Source organism: Hemitrygon akajei, chromosome 6 (assembly GCF_048418815.1).
Source record: "Hemitrygon akajei chromosome 6, sHemAka1.3, whole genome shotgun sequence".
NCBI classification, from domain to species: Eukaryota; Metazoa; Chordata; class Chondrichthyes; order Myliobatiformes; family Dasyatidae; genus Hemitrygon; species Hemitrygon akajei.
Genome location: NC_133129.1, coordinates 137182726 through 137202677, shown reverse-complemented (window position 1 = coordinate 137202677; position 19952 = coordinate 137182726). Strand labels below are relative to the sequence as shown.

The window sequence follows — 19952 nt, the reverse complement described above, 5'->3', positions numbered from 1 at the left end:
TGTACATTGGGCTCTATACTTCCCTCAGTACATACAAGAAAATAATCTTGCATAAACGCAGCTTTTTCAAAGCACATTCAAATACTGATATTCAAACAAGTTAGCTAATCTTTGTGCATTTGTTCACAACTCTTAATGCTGATATTCATCCAAAATAATTAAATATAAACATTCCGATCTTCCCAATGTATCACACAGTCACCTTCACATTTCACACTAGCTGTCTTCCACATTGGCAATAAAATGTTGATCTTAAATTGTAAGTTATCTTGCATGTTATTAAAATCCAAAATCTTATGGGATTTATACTGTTTCTCATCAGCATCTTAAATAGGACTTGCATTCTTGTTCCTTGTCAACTTTTGTTTTTAAATTGTGCTATTCTTAAAACTGTCAAAACAGTGTTACACTGTTAACACTGTAAGCTATATATTAAAAATATTAGTGGTAGCAGTTGAGATATCCCAAGCAACAGAGAGAAAGCAGCAAGATTAACAGAGTGTAAAACAGATCAAGAAACATCAACAGGAGGAGGACTCTGGCTAAGGAAAGGAATAAAAAAAAATTAAAAGGAATAATGATGGTAAAATAATTAGGACAAATTAAATAGAAGAGTAAAAAGGACAGTAGCATTGGGAATGGAACATTAAGTAGAGAATCAGCCTTAGAACATAAGCTACTTTTTTTCCTATTTCCATACCTCACCAAAAGTGAGATGATAACTGATGAAAGGGAATCTGCTTCTATTTTGTTAGCTTAAGCACATTTAGGTACACTATTTGAACAATCATGAAACAACATAATGGTTCAAAAAGCAGCAGGTTACATTATTTAGTTTTTATTAAATTAAGTTAATCACATTTATAAAATAAGTTTTACTCACGAGCATGAGCTGGCCAGTTTGCAGATTCCACAGGTTGGGTTTCGCATTAAGTACAAGGGCCAGCCGTAAGCAGCCAGTGCAAAGTGCATGTAGTAGCATACCTCCTTATACATGTGCATTTCTTGCTAAAATAAATAATAAAATGACTGTCTCAAAGACTAAAAAATATTTTTATATAAATAACAATATAACCATATAACAATTACAACATGGAAACAGGCTATCTCGGTCCTTCTAGTCCGTGCCGAACGCTTACTCTCACCCAGTCCCATCGACCTGCACTCAGCCCATAACCCGCCAATCCTTTACTGTCCATAATATAACCATATAACAATTAAACAAATACAAACCCCATTTCCAGAAAAGTTGGGATATTTTCCAAAATGCAATAAAAACAAAAATCTGTGATATGTTAATTCACGTGAACCTTTATTTAACTGACAAAAGTACAAAGAAAAGATTTTCAATAGTTTTACTGACCAATATACACAAATTTAGAATTTGATGGCTGCAACACATGCAACAAAAGTTGGGACAGAGTTAAAATAAGATTGAAAAGTGCACAGAATATTCAAGTAACACCGATTTGGAAGACTCCACATTAAGCAGGCTAATTGGTAGCAGGTGAGATATCATGACTGGGTCCATCAAAGGCTCAGTCTTTGCAAGCAAGGATGGGTCGTGGCTCACCCCTTTGTGCCAAAATTCATGAGAGAATTGTTAGTCAGTTCAAAAGGAAAATTTCCCAACGCAAGATTGCAGAGAATTTAGGTCTTTCAACATCTACAGTACATAATATTGTGAAAAGATTCAGAGAATTCAGAGACATCTCAGTGCGTAAAGGGCAAGGTCAGAAACCACTGTTGAATGCGCGTGATCTTCGAGCCCTCAGGCGGCACTGCCTTAGAAACCATCATGCTACTGTGACAATTATAGCCACCTGGGCTCGGGAGTACTTCGGAAAACCATTGTCACTTAACACAGTCCATCGCTGCATCCAGAAATGCAACTTGAAACTGTATTACGCAAGGAGGAAGCCATACATCAATGAAGCAGCAACACCGGTGAGTTCTCTGGGCCTGAGCTCATCTCAGATGGACCGAAAGACTGTGGAACCGTGTGCTGTGGTCAGATGAGTCCACATTTCAGCTAGTTTTTGGAAAAAACGGGCATCGAGTTCTCTGTGCCAAAGATGAAAACGACCATCCTGATTGTTATCAGCAAAAGGTGCAAAAGCCAGCATCTGTGATGGTATGGGGGTGCATCAGTGCCCACGGCATGGGTGAAGGCACCATTGACTCTGAGGCGTATATTAGGATTTTAGAGAGACATATGTTGCCATCAAGGCGACGTCTCTTCCCAGGACATCCATGCTTATTTCAGCAGGACAATGCCAGACCACATTCTGCACGGGCTACAACAGCGTGGCTTTGTAGACACAGAGTGCGTGTGCTTGACTGACCTGCTGCCAGTCTAGATCTATCGCCTATTGAAAATGTATGGTGCATCATGAAGAGGAGAATCAGACAACGGAGACCACGGACTATTGAGCAGCTGAAGTCTTATATCAAGCAAGAATGGACAAGATTTCCAATTGCAAATCTACTACAATTAGTATCCTCAGTTCCAAAACGAATAAAAAGTGTTATTAAAAGGAAAGGTGATGTAACACAATGGTAAACATGCCTCTGTCCCAACTTTTATTGAGTGTGTTGCAGCCATCAAGTTCTAAATTTGTGTATATTTACAAAATACAATTAAGTTGGTCAGTAAAACTATTGAAAATCTTTTCTTTGTACTTTTGTCAGTTAAATAAAGGTTCACGTGAATTAACATATCACAGATTTTTGTTTTTATTGCATTTTGGAAAATATCCCAACTTTTCTGGAAATGGGTTTTGTAACAATATATGTTTATATTAGCAATAACAGAAAACTATGTCAAAGGGCTTCACTAACTACCAAATAAAATTCAACACAGGCCCACTTAAGAGAATTATACAAAGGCAAATGACAAAACAGTTGGTCACAGACCCGAATTTTGAGGAGCAGGGAATAGGTCAGATGGTGGGAGGTCCAAAGAAGTTGATGGAACATGGGGCTGATGCAAGTGAAGGGACATCTATTATTAATGAAATGTTTAAATGCACATGGCCACAATTAGAGGACAAAGCAATCTTGGGAGAGCTGGATGGATGAAAAAGGTTGAAGAGATTTGAAAACAAGATAACATTAAAATTGAGATTAATCGGTGAGCACAAAAAGTAATAGATGAATAGAACTGAGTTTTATGAAACAGACACCAGAATGTTGGACAACTTCACTTTTGCAGCATGAGCATCCAATCAGAACCAAGTTATAAAATCACATAAATTTGCAGCAGTGAAAGGAATCATTCTGTCTGTATAACAATAAAGAGTCACTGAAATTATCCCTACTTACAGCTCTCAGTCTGCTGCCTTCTGGTTATGGCAAATACACTTCATAAAGCCATAAGACAGAGGAGCAGAATTACGCTACTTGGCCCATTGAGTCTGCTCCACCATTCAATCAGGGCTGATTTATTAACCCTTTCTAACCCATTCTCTAGCCTTCTCCCCATAACCTTTGAAAATCTTACTAATCAAGAACCTATCAACCTATGCTTTAATTATACTGAATCACTAGGCCCCCATAGATGTCTCTGTCAATGAATTCCACAGATTCACCATGCTCTGGCTAAAGAAATTCCTCTTCATCTCTGCTAAAGGAATGTCCTTCTATTATGAGGCTAATCAAATTCAAGTTTGTCATCTGACTACATATATATGAAACCAAACAAAACAATGTTCCTGTACACTATGGTGCACCCACAATATATATATCACACACAGCACATAAAACAAAATATTATCACAAATAAGTTAATAAAAATAATTTTAAATGCATGTGAAGTGCGCAGCAGAGGTAAACAGTGAACACTACTTTAAACAGTAAACAGCTTGTTATCCTAGTGATGAGATCTTGGTGGAGCAGGGCATTCAGCCTAGGGGGAGAAGCTGTTACCCATCTGGCATTCTCAAGTCTGTTGCTCCTGCACCTCCCTTGTGATGGTAGTGGATCAAAGAGGTTGTGGGATGGGTGGTAGGGACCCTCAACAATGTTTTGGGCCCTTCGCATACAGTGCTCCAGGTAAATGTCAGAAATAGTGTGGAGCTAGACCACCATAATCCTAGCAGTTATTACTATCCTCTGTAGGGTCTTGCAGTCAGATACTTTGCATCTACCATCCCACACAGCAATACAGCCAGACAGGACTCTCTCAATGATGCTGCTGCAGAAAGTTGTTAGAATGAGGGTGGGAAGCCTTGCACACCTCAGTCTCCTTAGAAAGTGTAGATGATGCTATGCCTTCTTGACCAATGAGGAGATGGTGTGGGTCCAAATTAGACCATCCGTTATGTGCACACCAAGGAACTTTGTGCTTGACTCTCTCTCGAAGGCAGAGCCACTGATATACAATGGAGAGTAATAGACCTGTGCCTTCCTGAAGTCTACAATCATCTCTTTTGTCTTGACCACATTGAGTCTCAGGTTCTTGTTTTCACACCGTCTGACAAACCTTTCTATCTCTTCTCTGCATGTCAACTCATCATTGTTGTCAATGAGGTCAATCACTGATGTGTCATCAGTGAACTTGATGATGCGGTTTGAGCTGTATCTCGCAATGCAGTCATGGTTCAGCAGCATGAACAACATTAAGCTGAGCACACAACTTCAGGAGGCACCAGTGCTCAGCACGATGGACTTCGACATATTGTTGCCAATTTGGACTGACTGGGGTCTTTCCCTCAAGTCCTATTGGAGTATAAAAGTTGCATTGTTTGCTGAGTAACCAAAACTATGTAGTCAGCTTTGAACTTGCTATTTGCTATGCATGTATCCAATTTAGTAGGAGAATGAAATCTTAAGAATGTAGAAGACAATGGTGTGTTAATGAGAGGTAACTAAGAGATGTAGATTAGAACAGGATTAAGTCAATGGGTAGAAACAATAATGGCGGATGTACTTGTGATATGCAACTGTAGACCGATTGGATATGCTAATGCAACTAAACCAGGAGATTGCTATAAAAAATGCTATGTACAAGGATCAGTGGGCAATCAGCGACTAGCTCAATGACTCAACTATGTCTCAGCTTTGATTTGCAAATTAAAGTTTAATACTTCTTGAAGAATCTACTGCGTCTCCTGGTCGTTTGTGGGGCACGAGAAACCACGACAGTCCAAGATCGAGTTGCAGGAATTCTGGAAGCCCTGTCTTGCACACAATGAAAGAAGTGACACCAAAGTCCTGACCCAGCTTTACCAGCTGTAGAAAGTCAGAGTGATTTTCATTGGTTTTAATTATCTCTGAACCCCTGAGCAAAGTTGAGTGTTAATGTAAGCTGTCTAGTCTGACCTCTAACTCCCATGCTTTTCAGGTAATGTAACAACAGACAAGGCTCACTATGTTTATCCAGCTAAACACTGAAAAGTTCCATTCAAAATCTCTGATACTAATCAGAGATCTTTCCCTATATTCTGAAACTTCCAAGTTAAATTCTTATAAATAATCCAGTAGGCACTTTACAGTGAAAGCAAAATTCAACTTCCATCTTATTTTACAGGCTCTTAAAACCAACACTTCCACCTTTGAAACATAATCTATTTAGAGAGTAACTGGGGTAAAAAGGGGGTTGCTGTACCAAGACAACTTATTGATGGGATGTTATTTATAACTATGGGATAGTAAAATGGAAGCAGCTCACACTGAAGTCACAATCTAGTTCCCTGTGGACATAGGGTTAACATGCATGCTGCCTCTAATTTGACACTTGGCTGTTAATCTCACTCAGAAATGCCTCTCTGTAGCAGGAGTAGAAAACAGTGATGCGGCACCTATTATCTTCTCAAATTGCAACTGAAGCATGACCATGGAATGGAATAACAAACTGTATTTCTGCAGTATACCTCACTAGAAACCTTTTTATTCTCTAGTACTGCCATACTTCACTTCAATTCTACAAAACTGAAAATCTTTTCCACTCAAGTCTGTAATTATTTAGTTTACAAGGTGACACTGAGTCATTTATTGCTAAGTGCATTAATATACAAAAGTATATCACGGGGAAAGGTGAAATGTCATGCTGTTGCTGGGATGTCATGGTCAGTACTGAAAGTGCAGCACTCATCACTGTCCCCATAAAAAGCTGCCTATGAAGGAATTATTTGGAGTCATAAACAATCTGCTGGATGACTCAGTGGGTCAAGCAGCATTTGTGAAAGGAATCACACTGCCAATATTTTGGTTTGAAATCCTGTATCAAGACTCTGTTGCTCCAGATTCTAACGTCAACAGCGTCCTATATTTTTCCATTCCTCTCTTCTGATGACATTAACAGTTTGCAATAGGAGGCAGCTGCTTGGCAGCAGGCTATAAAGATTAAATAATTTTTAGACTGCAGGGCAGGAAGTTACAAGCATAAAATGCAATTTTCATTTCTACAGAAAGCAGACAAATAGGATTATGTATGATTTAAGTATGCTCAATAGTTTCAATCTGAAGAATGAAATGTCATCTGGCGCTTGATCTGCTTTCTATCTCCACCTATTTAACTTTACAGATGATCACAGCTGTGAGCAATTCTGTTCAAGGTAAGATTTCCAAAATCAGACAGATAACATTTGGAAAAGACACTGTAGGCTGGATCTTGCTAGAAAGAATAACATTACTGTAGAAGCTATAAAAGGGGCTAAGAAAGCTCTCCTTAGAACTTGTTAGTCAATTAATGAAAATCTGCCTTTTGTTTTGCATTTTATCCAGAGCCACTTCAATTTTAATTCTAGAAATTACTCATTAACTCTTCATTAAAGTTATCCGTGTTTCAAATGACAATCAAGCTACTTATCACAGAAAGGAAACAATTTCAAACAATTAAGCTCATTCTTGCAATTGGAAAAGAATGAACAGTCTTCATTATGGGCCGAGACCCTTCATCAGGACTGGAAAATCAGGACCCTTCCAGTTCTGATGAAGGGTCTTGGCCCAAAACGTCAACAGTTTATTCATTTCCATAGATGTTTCCTGGCCTACTGAGTTCCTCCAGCATGTTGGGTGCATTGTTTGAATTTCCAGCATCCCCAGATTTTCTCGTGGTTGTCATTCTCGCAATTGTTACTTGTTTTTTTTTTAAAAACTGACACATTAACTTGAACCTTTTTCTTTCTGAATCTACCAAAACTTTATTTTCCTTCCTTTATTTCTCTGTATCTGACTTGTCTTCATGTTTCTATCTCTCCCTCTCCCAGTGCAGTGTCCTCCTGCTTCAAATTATCCACCATTGTCTCTGTACCAAAAAAGACCCTGGTAACATGCCTGAACAACTGGCGTCCTGTCGCACTCAGTCAATAATAAGCAAATGCTTTGAGAGGCTGGTTAAGGATTACACCTACACCTGTAGCTCGCTACCACCCAAACTGGACCCCCACAATTTGCCTACCGACACTACCAATCGACAGACGGCACAATAGCTACTGCTCTACATACCATCCTTACACATCTGGAAAAGAAGAATGCTTATGTGAGAATTCTGTCCTTGGACTACAGTTCCACATTCAACATCACAGTTCCATCCAGGCTTGACAAGAAGCTCAGAGACCTCGGCCTTGACCATGCCTTATGCAGCTGGATCCTGGACTTCCTGTCAGATCGCTGGCAGGTGGTAAGAGTGGGTTCCCTGACCTCCACCCCTCTGACTCTCAATACAGGACCCCTTAGGGCTGTGTACTAAGTCCACTCCTTTACTCCCAGTATATCCATGACTGTGTTGCCACCCTACAGCTCTAATTTGCTAATTAAATTTGCCAACGACACTACATTGATTGACCTTATCTCAAACAATAATGAGGTGGCCTACAGGGAAAAAGTCATCTCTTTGACACAGTGGTGTCAAGAAAACAGCCTCTCACTCAATGCCACAAAAACAAAGGAGCTGGTTGTGGATTACAGGAGGAATACAGATGGGCTAACCCCTATTGACATCAATGGATCTGGGGCTGAGAGGGTAAATAGCTTTAAGCTCCTCAGCATTCACATCACTGAGGACCTCACGTGGTCTGTACACACCAGTTGTATGGTGAAAAAGGCACCGTGGCGCCTCTTTCACCTCAGACAGTTGAGGAAGTTTGGTATGGGCCCGCAAATCCTAAGAGCTTTCTACAGGGGCACAACTGAGATCATCCTGACTGGCTGCATCACTGCCTGGTATGGGAACTGTACCTCCCTTAATCGCAGGACACTGCAGAGAGTGGTGCGGACAGCCCAGTGCATCTGTAGTTGTGAACTTCCCATGATACAGGACATTTACAAGGACAGGTGTGTAAACAGGGCCATAGGATCATTGGGGACCCGAGTCACCCAAACCATCATCTATTCCAGCTGCTACCATCTGGAAAACGGTACTGCAGCATAAAAGCCAGGACCAACAGGCTCTGGGACAGCTTCTTCCACTAGGCCATTAGACTGATTAACTCGCACTGAGTGTACTCTTATGTTACATGACTGTTCTATTTATCATAAATTATTATGATTGCACTTTGCACATTTAGACAGAGACGTAAAGATTTTTATTCCTCATGTATGTGAAGGATGTACGAAACAAGGTCAATTCAATACAATTCTGATATTCTTGTTTCAGTTGCAAGCTTTAGTTAGAGATGCACTACTGGCTCCACAGTTCACTAAGGTCAATGACTTTAACTGTGGTTACCACAACATATTGTACTTGTAACAAATTATACAGAACATCAGAAGATAACCCACCCCAGTAGACACCCAGCCCTATACAGGTTAAGTACCCCTTATCCAAGATGCTTGGGACCTTAAGTGTTTTGCATTTTAAAATATATAATGAGATAGCTTGGGATTGGCATCATTTCTGGTTCTTTATTTATGAGCTCCCAGTAAGCAGTCTTTGTCTTTTTGACTTGTTCATCACATATATGTACTTAACAGTAAATATTATTAAATGTCATTAATATAAACAAAAGCAGCACAGCAGCATGGGGAGAATACCTGAATCTGCTGTTGAACAACAACAAACAACGGCAGGCCTTCAGTCTCCAACTACGATGTCGTGTTTTAACTCAAATGCTACAGTATTTGTATTTTACATTATTTTTTAGGTTTTATGTAAAGTATAAAAACAATCAGCATTTAGACTTGTCCTGGTGCTAGATTTTCATGTTCGGCAGATATGTAAATAATTTAATGCCGTGCCTTTTTAAAAATTTCTGCAAATAGCCCGCTGAATGTTCACAATTACCTTCAATTTTCAGTTCGTTGTGATAGATTTTTGCTTGATTCATGATCAGCACACCGTTAAGCAGCACATGTTCACTCTGACGCTGACGATACGCAAACAATATCTTCAGTTTTTGCTTCATGCAGTTATTATACGAGTTCTGTCCATTATATTTGTGAGGTCACTTCCTAGAGCTGTCTGTGGTACACAGACATGCACATCACCTGTGACCCTCCCAGCATCTTGTGGAATTTTCCATTCAAAAAAAAATCTGATTTTGGAGGTTTTCATATTCTAGAATTTTGGATAAGGAGTACTGAAGCTGTACTATCTTTTAAACTCTCTGTCAGCTCTATAAAAATCATTTGGTTCTTCTCTTGCAGTCAGACAATCAAACCTGGAACTTCTAAAATGTTCTAGTCTGAACCAAAGTTATTTTTGAAAAACTGTGCTGTTGTGTTGGACCCGCCACACGAGCACAGCAGTTCGCACAATAATATTACAGCTCCAGGTGTTGACGTTCAAATTTCAATTCTAACACCACCTCTGAGCATGGGGGTTCCTCCCACATTCCAAAGGTATTGGTTAGTACATTAATTGGTTATTGTAAATTGTGCTGCAATTAGGCTAGGGTTAAATAGGTATGTTGCTGGATAGTACATCTTGTTGGGCCAGAAGGCGCTGTTCCGTGCTTTATCTTAAAATAAATAAAATAAAATGACATGGAGAAGAGCAAAGCTGGGACAATTGTTGTATGATTAGCTATTAAAATCCAGCAAACAGTTTATTGCAAACACAAGGAAATCTGCAGATACTGGAAATTCAAGCAACACACACACACACACACACACACACAAAATGCTGGTGGAACACAGCAGGCCAGGCAGCATCTATAAGGATAAGCACTGTTGACGTTTCGGGCTGAGACCCTTCAACAGTTTACTGCAATGTATTTATGATAATGCCATCAATGGAACACCTTTTATTACCAATGTTTAAGAGAGGGATAACATTCGAGAAGATTTAGATGAGGAAAAGAGGAATACATTGCTGAAAGCACAGGCATGAATATTTAAAATACATTCCTGAAATTCATACTATGACAGATACCTGCCATTTGAGGTGTTGTGACCTTGAAACCAATCTTAGCCATCATTGCAAAAGAGCAGATGTATCTGCATTCAACAGGAACTCAAATTAGAGATGTGCACTGATCAGTTCCAAACTGACACAGGAACAAATGACCCTGGAAAATCAAGGAATCAATATGGAGGGAAGGGGTAATTAGAAAGGTAAGACGCACCTGCCAGCTGTTGATAACTAACCTGGGCAAATAGTGGGCTGAGCAGAGAGTATGAGTGATGCAACAAACCTATTTGGAAGTTGTAATCTCCCTGTAGATATTGTCCAAGTCACATTTAATAGAAGATCCAATCTATGATTATATTTCATGGGGCACTACGGTAGTGTAGCAGTTAGTACAATGCTATTGCAGCTCAGGGAGTCAGTTCAGAATTAAAATCTGGTTTCCTTTGTAAGGAGTTTGTATGTCCTCAGGGTGCTCTGGTTTCCTCCCACAGTTCAAAGACGTACTCATTAGTAGGTTAATTGGTCATTGTAAATTGTGTTGTAATTAGGCTAGAATTAAATCGGTGGTTGCGGGATTACTGGCAGCGCGTATCCAACAGTCTATTCTGCGCTGTATCTGTCTAAATATAAAATAAATAAATAAATATATTATTGCCACTGCATTATTTTGGCAGGAGAAAATGCTAAACAGAGAACTGATGCATATATTTCTGATTATAGTGGCTTGAGGTAAGATCACAATTTTATATCTAAATGTATTAATAATATTAAATAATATTCTTCTGATCATTCAGATTAAGAGAAAGCATGCAGTAAAATGTATGAGAAAATAAAAAAGGAGAGACGTTGACTAATGAGGGTCCAAGTCAGATCATTCATTATGTGCACACCACGGAACTTTATGCTTTTAATCTCTCCACAGCAGAGCCACTAATGTGCAATGGAGAATGGTCAACCTGCACCTTCCTGAAGTCCACAATTATTTCTTTTGACTTGTTCAAGTTGAGACTCAGGTTGTTGTTCTCACACCATTTGACAAGCCTCTCTGCCTCCTCTGTATGCCCACTCATCATTATTGCCAATGAGGCCAACCATTGTTGTATCGTCAGCAAACTTGATGATGCAATCTGAACTGGATCTGGCAGCGCAGTGTTGAATCAGTATCGTGAACAGCAGCGGGCTGAGCACTCAACCCTGGATAGCAGAAGTGTTCAGCATGATGGAGCTTGAGATGTTGCTGCCAAGTCAGAGGTCATTCCCTCTGGTCCTAGACAACCCCCCCCCCCCCATAGGAAACATCCTCTCCACATCCACATTATATAGGCTTTCAATATTCAATATGTTTCAATGAGACTTCCCCTCGTTTTTCTGAACTCCAGCTTAAAATCATCAAATGCTCTCATAAATTAACCCTTTAATTCCCAGGATCATTGTCATGAACCTCCTCTTGACCCTCTCTCCAGTGCCAACACATACTTTCTTAGATAAGGGACCCAATACTGCTCATGATACACCGTGTGGTCTTACGAAGGCCTTATAAAGCCTCAGCATCAAATCCTTGCTCTTGTATTTTATTTATTCTAACATTGCATTTGCCTTCCTTGCTACTAACTCAACCTACAAGTTGAGGCTTAGGAAATCCTGCACGATTTTGCGCTCCGATTTCTCAGTTTTCTCCCCATTTAGAAAATAGTCTATGCTTTTATTCCTTCTACCAAGTGCATGATCAGACACTTCCCTGTACTATATTCCACCTGCCTCTTCGATGTCTATTTTCCTAATCTGTCTAGGCCCTTCTGCAGACTCCTTGCTTTCACAAAACTAACTGTCCCTCCACTTGACTTTGGATCATCTGCAAGCTTGGCCAAAAAGCCATCAGTTCAGTCATTCAAATCACTGACGTGAAAAGAAGTGGTCCTAACGCAACCCCTGCGGAACATCACTAGTCACCAGCAGCCAATCAGAAAAGGCCCATTTATCCCCACTCCTTGCTGTAATACCATGGACTCTTATTTCGCAGCCTCATGTGCACAATCTTGTCAAAGGCCTTCTGCAAATCCAAGTAAACATCCACTGATTATTCTTTGACTATCTTGCTTGTCATTTCCTGAAAGAATTCTAACAGATTTGTCAGGCAAGTTATCTCCTTAAAGAAACCATACTGACTTTGACCTATTTTATCATGTGCCTCCGTGTACCCTGAAACCTTGTCCTTTATAATTGACTCCAACAGCTTCACAACCACTTAAGTCAAGCTGTTTCCACCTCATCATTCTTTCAAACAATGAGTTTCAGACTGCCATCATTCTTAGAGTGTGAAGAAATTCACTCAATTTTCTTTTTTAATTTATTTTTCCTTCACATGTCAATGCTCTCCTTTCCCAGAACACCATTACTGAATCCTTCCTCTCAGTTTATTGCCCTTGCTTCAGGACCAGAATAGATCTTCCAAAAGTCACAGATCATTTGCTATGACTCTTAATGTAAATCCCACCCCCTGGTAGGGTTGCCACTGGGGCTGAAGGTCTGCATTCAAATCCTGCTCAACAGCAAGTAATATAGGTTGCCAATTCAGTATTTGAGCTACAATAGGTACAATGCCCTTAAAAAAGAAAGAGAGGGCAGAGCTAAGGTAGCAGTTTGCAAGGATAGATGTATAAAGGCTTTTTCATAATCGAGGAGGGAGATTATAATGGCAAATTTTAAGTGCGCTAGCACTGGAATACAAAACAAGTATTAACCATATTATGGAACCAAGAATGAAAATTGGGTTAATTGTAGCTAAATGGGACGTGTGGAGAAGATGCAAAATTTTGCTAACAATGTCTATGGGTCCTTACAGTATGTGTTGGAAAATTGATGAGATGGGAGAGAGATTTTTAGGTCATAGTTCTATTGCAGGATGAACTAGGACTAATGATCAGATTTGCTACACAAATTACATAAATTATGCTTCTGTCAAAATTAAAATGTTCATGATCAATCGTTCAAAATAAACGTGCAGACAAAAGGATTGTGTTGATAAATGAACAGTTGTTAAAGACAGTATGGTGCTGGCAGGGCCCACAAAGTCAGCATTAGTGTGGCCAGCTGGATGAGTCAGAATGAGACTAGTCTCCAGCAAGTATGCTCAGCTAAAAGATTTGTGACCGAGGAATTGGAAATGCTGCTTATAGCGAATGTGAATTTAAAAAAACTTTGAATCTGTCTTATGACAGGCAAAAGTAAAGAGTTCCTATATAATACAAATTTCCCAATCTTCTCCTGCATCCGATTTACATTACATTGCATTTTTTTACTTCCATGGTAACATTCTGAAGACCTTAATCCAAGCACTGAGAATATTATACACTTTCATTTCTCAAGTGAGTGTAATGGCATTGTCAATACTTCTTGCACAAATCAGCTGTTATATTGAAGAGACAAAATCTCATCCAGTAAAGTGAGTAAATTTGATTTAGTTACTTAACCAATAGAATCAGCTGGTGTACTAAACAATGACTTGACCACCAACTTTAAAAGCAGGAGTTTAAATTACTTGAGGATGAGCTTCTTTGCTGGAGGAGGGATTACAGAATAATGAGAAAGCTGACTTGACCATAGTTTATAGACCTTTGGACTGTCACTAAAGTAGTTGCAAGAGATGAACATTAATATTTTGAGATTGTGCTGGAATATACATCACCTCACACTGCAAGCAATTTCAAAAAAACTGTACAAATTCAATGGAGTGAAGAGACACTACTAGAAAATGCAGAGAATTATGTTGAAACTAAATCCACATTCAGTTGATACTATTTAATTTCAAATTGCTGATTTGCAACCTGGATACAAACATTTACCATTCAAACAATTTAAAAGATGCTGAATTTCGAGGATTAATTTTAATTTCAGTTCTGGTGATTATAAATTTCAGAAGCTTCGTGTGCACCTCACTGAATATCTTAATTAGGTGACCTACAACTACTCAAAGCTCTATTATTGTTCAACTTTGCATATTAAAAAGACAAATATTTAGATGTCACAAAACTGCAAAATATATAGAGCATTTTTAAATATAACAGTCTAAAGCAAATCACAGAGCTTTAAACAGAAGCTAAACAGCAGCAGGGGAAGGACTGTACTGCTAGTTGAGAGCACAGTGGGCTGGTTTCAGAGATGCAAGAAATATTCCAGGTATAATCCAGACAATCAAAGAATTTTAAAAAAATATAAATCATAAGATTATGGGAGCACCTTAAGTATTTGCTCAGTTTCAGACTGAGGTGATAGCATCTGCCTTGGAAAAGATTCAAGTGTCAATCATTGATGACATGTTATATTATCTGACTTTTGTACCCATTATAGAGATGTTGTGCGGCAGATACATGGGCTAGTTCTATGGAATTGATAATGAGGTTCTTTCTCGGACATTGTTTTGATGATTTGAGCTTTTCATTGACCCATTATTAGCATATTAAGTGCATCACTGGACTCTTTCCATCTATGTTTTCCTTGATTTTAACCAAGATCTTGCCATGCTTTCTATCCAAAGGTGGCTCAGATCCAGCCAGCTTTACACCTTTATATATTACAGAAAATATATAAAGGGGGTGGGGGGGGGGGGGTAGGAGAATAGAGGCAACAAAGCTGAAAGAACAGTGACAAAACACAACACATTGTTCCCTCAAGAATGAATGAATGCTATTTATGTACATAAACAAGTCCAACCATATGCAGCTAATGAAACATCATTCCTCCAGGGCCAAGGAACAGCAAATACAATCACAAAATAATATTCACGCAAGTCCCTAAGTGGCTGACCTGAAGATTGACTGATTGACCTAAAGTCGTGGTGGATGTTTATGTAAGACAGTATAATGTTACCGGCACTATTATAACAAAACAAGCAGTAGTTTAAATATGTGTAACAACAGCAAGAAGAGATGAAAAATGACCAGAGCAGGATGAGAGTGGAGAGTAGGGGAGGGATGGCATACCCTGCCATACAGACAGTGTGTACGTGTGTGCTGGATGACAGCAGGGTGTTAAGAAATCTAACAGCCTGTGGGAAGAAGCTGTTACCTAGTCTCACAGTTCTGGTTCTAATGCTGCGATACCTTCTGCCTGATGGCAGGAGGTTAAAGAGATTGTGGGAAGGATGAGAGGGGCCGTTAACTTTGCTGGAGGCACTGGATATGTAGCACTTCTGATACATGTTCTGAATGGAAAGTGTTGGGGAGGGGTAAAGAGACCCCTTTCAATTATTGGTTTAGTCAATCAAGATATTGATAGCGAGTGAAGGATAGCTTTGGAATCATCTGCATGGTCAATGCAATGAAAAACAATCAGAATTTATCAATGGATTCAGTAGATTGAACCTGTCACTTTGCTACACTGTTGGGACACCAGATGGATCAGGGTTTGATCTGGCATAATATCCTGACCACCTTTCAGCAGGAATTGAGCAGCCAGAACAACAAAGCAAAGACGAAGTTCTTTTTTATAAATTATTTTGGTTTGGTGTGTCTCTATTTTCAATCGGTTTTGAGGGATTTTTAGATAGTTTTATAATTGAAGAACGGTTAAATAATTTCCAATTTTTCAAATTTTTTTACACCTGGTAATAAATTACTTTGTAACCTTATCGCTCAGACTGCCAGCAAAACTGTCAGAACTTTCAGGGACAGACTGGAGACATGGGCTTCTTCAAGTCACAAAAGGTAAGACAGAACACACTTTAAGAGTCCAGGACATGGGAACATTAAGTATAGAGATGGTGAAAGATAAGTGACTGGTGATAACAGAAAGGTTTGGTGCACAGAAGTGTGAGAGACTGGAAATTTCTAGAATGGTACCGGGGTGATGAATTTCTATTTTGGAAACAAGGAATGCTTGGACGAGGCTTCCTAAACTTTTTCTCCGGGCAAGAGGGTTGATAATTCAAGGGAAGTTACGAAATGAAAAGATAGTCATTTTTGTTTCAAATTACAATTATTTGGGTTGCATTACTTTAAAAAGGTAGCTAGAATCAGATTCAGCAAGCATTCAATAGGTGTCACTATATACATACCTAAAATGTGAGGGAAGAAGTCATGGTTACAGGAAATTGGAAAGGAATTGATTGGTTGTTCCTTCAGAGTGCTGACACAAACACCACAGAAACAATACACCATGATTCATGTCAACAAGAACTTTATACATCAGATTACTTTTGGCCTCTCTCTCCCAGCAGAGGGCAGAGTTTTTGCAGCAAATACAGGTTGAGTACCCTTTATATGAAACTCTCAAATCCGAAAACCTCAAAAAGTCAAATTCTTTTGAGCATTGATATGATGTCACAAATAGAAAATTCCAGAAGATGCTAGGAGGGTTTTCGGGCGATGTGCAGGTTTCTGCATAACACAGAATTCTAAGAAGTGACCTCACGTATGTAATGAACATTTGAAACATATGTTAATGAAAAACTGTAAAACAGTGCATAAAGTGAAAGATGAAGATCTCTATTCATATATTGAAAGAGTGAATTTGTCAGTCTCAAACTGAACACATGTTGCTTAATGGTATGCTGATCATGAAAAAAGCAAAGATTAATCATAATGAACTGAAAATTGAAGTTAATTGTAAATATTCAACAGGCTGGTTAGAGAAATTTAAGAAAAGGCACAGTTTTAAATTTTTAAAGATTTGTGATGATAAAGCAGCAGAAAAATTAATTGATGAGTTTGCCAAGATTGTTGCTGATAAAAACCTAAAATGCTGAACAGTTCGTCCACTATTTACTTGTCACCCATTACTACCCTCTCCAGCATTGATTTCCAGCGATCTGATATCCACTCTCATTTTTTTACACTTTATGTATCTGAAGAAACTTTTGGTATCCTCTTTAATATTATTGGCTAGCGTTTTCAAGTGCCTTAGGGTGACAAATCAAATCTCTTCAAATTCTTAATGAAATATAGCCGCGGTCTTGCCTTCTTTATAGCTGCATCAATATGTTGGGACCAGGTTAGATCCTCAGAGATCTTGACACCCAGGAACAATAAATTTCTCACTCTCTCCATTACTGATCCCTCTATGAGGCTTGGTTCGCGTTCCCTTGCCTTACCCTTCCTGAAGTCAACAATCAGCTCTTTCATCTTACTGACATTAAGCAGAAGATTACTGTTGCTGCCTAGCTGGTATATTTCACTCCATTACGTCCTCTCACCTCTGCCTGAGGTTACAAATAGTCCAAAACACAAAAAATCCAAATTCTGAAACACTTTCAGCCCCAAGCATTTCAGATAAGGGGTGCTCAACCCCTTATCTGAAACTCCAGCTCAAAGTTTGGTCTACAATTTAAAGCATTTCCACTTTGACGTCTATATTGTGTAAGGGGTTTCTTCTTTATGTTACTGCATATGTTAATCAAAATGGCTTCTTTGTTTTGTTAAAAGTAAGAATGTTTCTTTGTTATGCTAACTGGTGAGAGGGTGTTTTCTCTCGAAGCTTGTTTGGGTTAAAATTACTGATAACGAGAATTGTATTCATTTGTTAACCAATTGGGATAGATGCTATTCTCTCTTCTGGGTCTGTAAGCTATTGTTGGCGGGCTTTTGGGGAGTCGGCAAGAAGGGGTGAGAGATAGGACGCGACACTGTAAGCTGGGCGACGGAACGGACCCCGAGCAGGGGACCGAGGCCAGGGTTTTCGGCAAGGAGAGGAGACGAAGACAGACATGCCGGGGGTGCTTGGTTGATCACTTCGGGTGGTCCTGAGCTACGAGTCGAGGAGGTCTGAGGGGATTGAATGGTGGCCAAAAGACTTCGTTAATTGAGCTCCAACGGTTGTGCACGAAGTGGTTTGGACTTTGATAAGTTTGGCACCTTTTAACTTTTCCTTTTATATTGTATCTCTATTAAGTACATAGTTCCAGTACGATCTATAAAGTGTAATCATTTAATCGCATATGATGTACTGTCTGTTATTTGGCGTGTTGGGGACATCACACAGCATCCACACAAGTTTGGCGGGGCTGAAGGCTGCTCCCCCCTAGACGGAAGCGAGCTGAGCGAGCCTGAGGCTTACCAGGGGGTTACAATTGAATCTACCATTTTCTCAATGCAACAAAACAATGCAATAAAATCATTCCATATTAAAACAAAGTATTTTTCTACGGAAGAATCAAAACAAAGTTTTTTTTCATCACAGTGATGGTTTTGGTATGTTCCTTCAACATTTACAATTCTTGCATTAGGGCAGAACAACGAGATTTGAAAATATTTCACATTTTTCATCTATTTATAAAGGAGGGTTGTCACAGATCTATCAGTGGGTTAACAGTTCTGTATCAATGTAATAAAACATTCACAATAGAATGACAAGAGTTCTCAAGCAACAGTCAGGGAAAGTTTGAATAAAGCAAATCAAAAAATTCAGATAAATCACTTTCATTGTGTGAAAACCCACATGAAACTTGCTATTCAGTTATAATACCAGAAAATTGCTGGCTTCTGAAAGATTATACCAGCTAAGGTCTGTTTTCAAGAGAAAGAAGAGGGAAAAGTGTGAGTTATTATAACTGTCTCATATAAAAGTCTAGGGTAAAATATATATAAAACTAGGAAAGAAAATGTTAATTTCTGTTGCTAAGATGGCGCTAGATAACGACTTCTCTGAGCTCATCTGCAGAAACAGCTTATTTCTACCTAAATGTCTCTCTTTTTCCTTTTCAAAGTGGATGGGGTTCTGTCAAAGACCCTGATCAAGAGCTGCACTCAAACTTTGGCTCTTTGTGGCGATGGTACCCGCTCATGGGTGCTCACTGGTCAGCTGTCTTTCAATATTCCAAGGATGCGGTCTAGAAGACAAGCGTGCCTTCGGGATTCTGAGACTTTGCGGCCCTGGGGACAAGCCAATTCCATACCGGTGCTGCCAACTGAAGCACCATGGAGAAAATGGAAAAACCAGAACAGCGGATCAACTGTCAGAGGCTCTATACTCGGATCGCACTCTCTCTGTCTTTCTCTCGTTGGTGGCGGTGAGTTTGCTGATTCTTGAGTCAGAGAACTCGGAAAAAGTGACACGGCAGATTTTAACACCACAGATCAGTGAGTTGTTTTGCTTATATCTCCCCTCTAGCTGAGCTGCACCTCTCTGTCCCTTTACTAGGAAGAGAGTGAGTCTGTGGTATGTCAAGTTGTTGGGTAAACGATTAGTTTTTGTTGTATTGCAGATCATGGTCTTTCTTCGGGGCTTTGCTATTGCTTGTTTGGTGAGTGGAGGATGTTAATGTTTTTTGCTGGAGTAAGTAGAGAGAGGGAGGTTAGATGCTTACTGCTGCTTGTGTGTGGGAGGGTTGAAGTGGGAGTGGCTCTGGGGTTCTAATGTTTTTTTAAACTGTCACACATTCTTTGGGGTACTCTTCTGTTTTCATGGGTGTCTGCGAAGAACAAGAATTTAAGGTTGTATATTGTGTACATTTCTCTGATATTAAATGGAACTATTGAAATAATGGCAGATACTCTTGTAAGGGGCTAGATTAAAATTTCTCTGTACTTGTTGCTAATGTCCTTTTAATTGACTACTATAAATTACACTGTGGGTTAATGGGAAAAAAATAACAAGCTGTGTTGATGAGTAAGTTAGTTGCAGGGTTACACAGGGATAACCAAAAGCTGTGGAGTTGGTGGATTGC

At 39.3% G+C, this 19952-nt stretch overlaps 1 protein-coding gene across 7 annotated transcripts in view; it reads right to left on the bottom strand.

The window, feature by feature from the left end:
• dagla (diacylglycerol lipase, alpha) overlaps window positions 1-19952 on the bottom strand; it is a 350361-nt gene that overhangs the window by 71548 nt on the left and 258861 nt on the right. For all 7 annotated transcript variants that reach the window (XM_073049359.1, XM_073049360.1, XM_073049358.1 and 4 more), the window contains one exon: window positions 884-1008. In XM_073049359.1, coding sequence (XP_072905460.1) covers window positions 884-1008 — 125 coding nt within the window. The remainder of the gene's footprint in view (window positions 1-883; window positions 1009-19952) is intronic.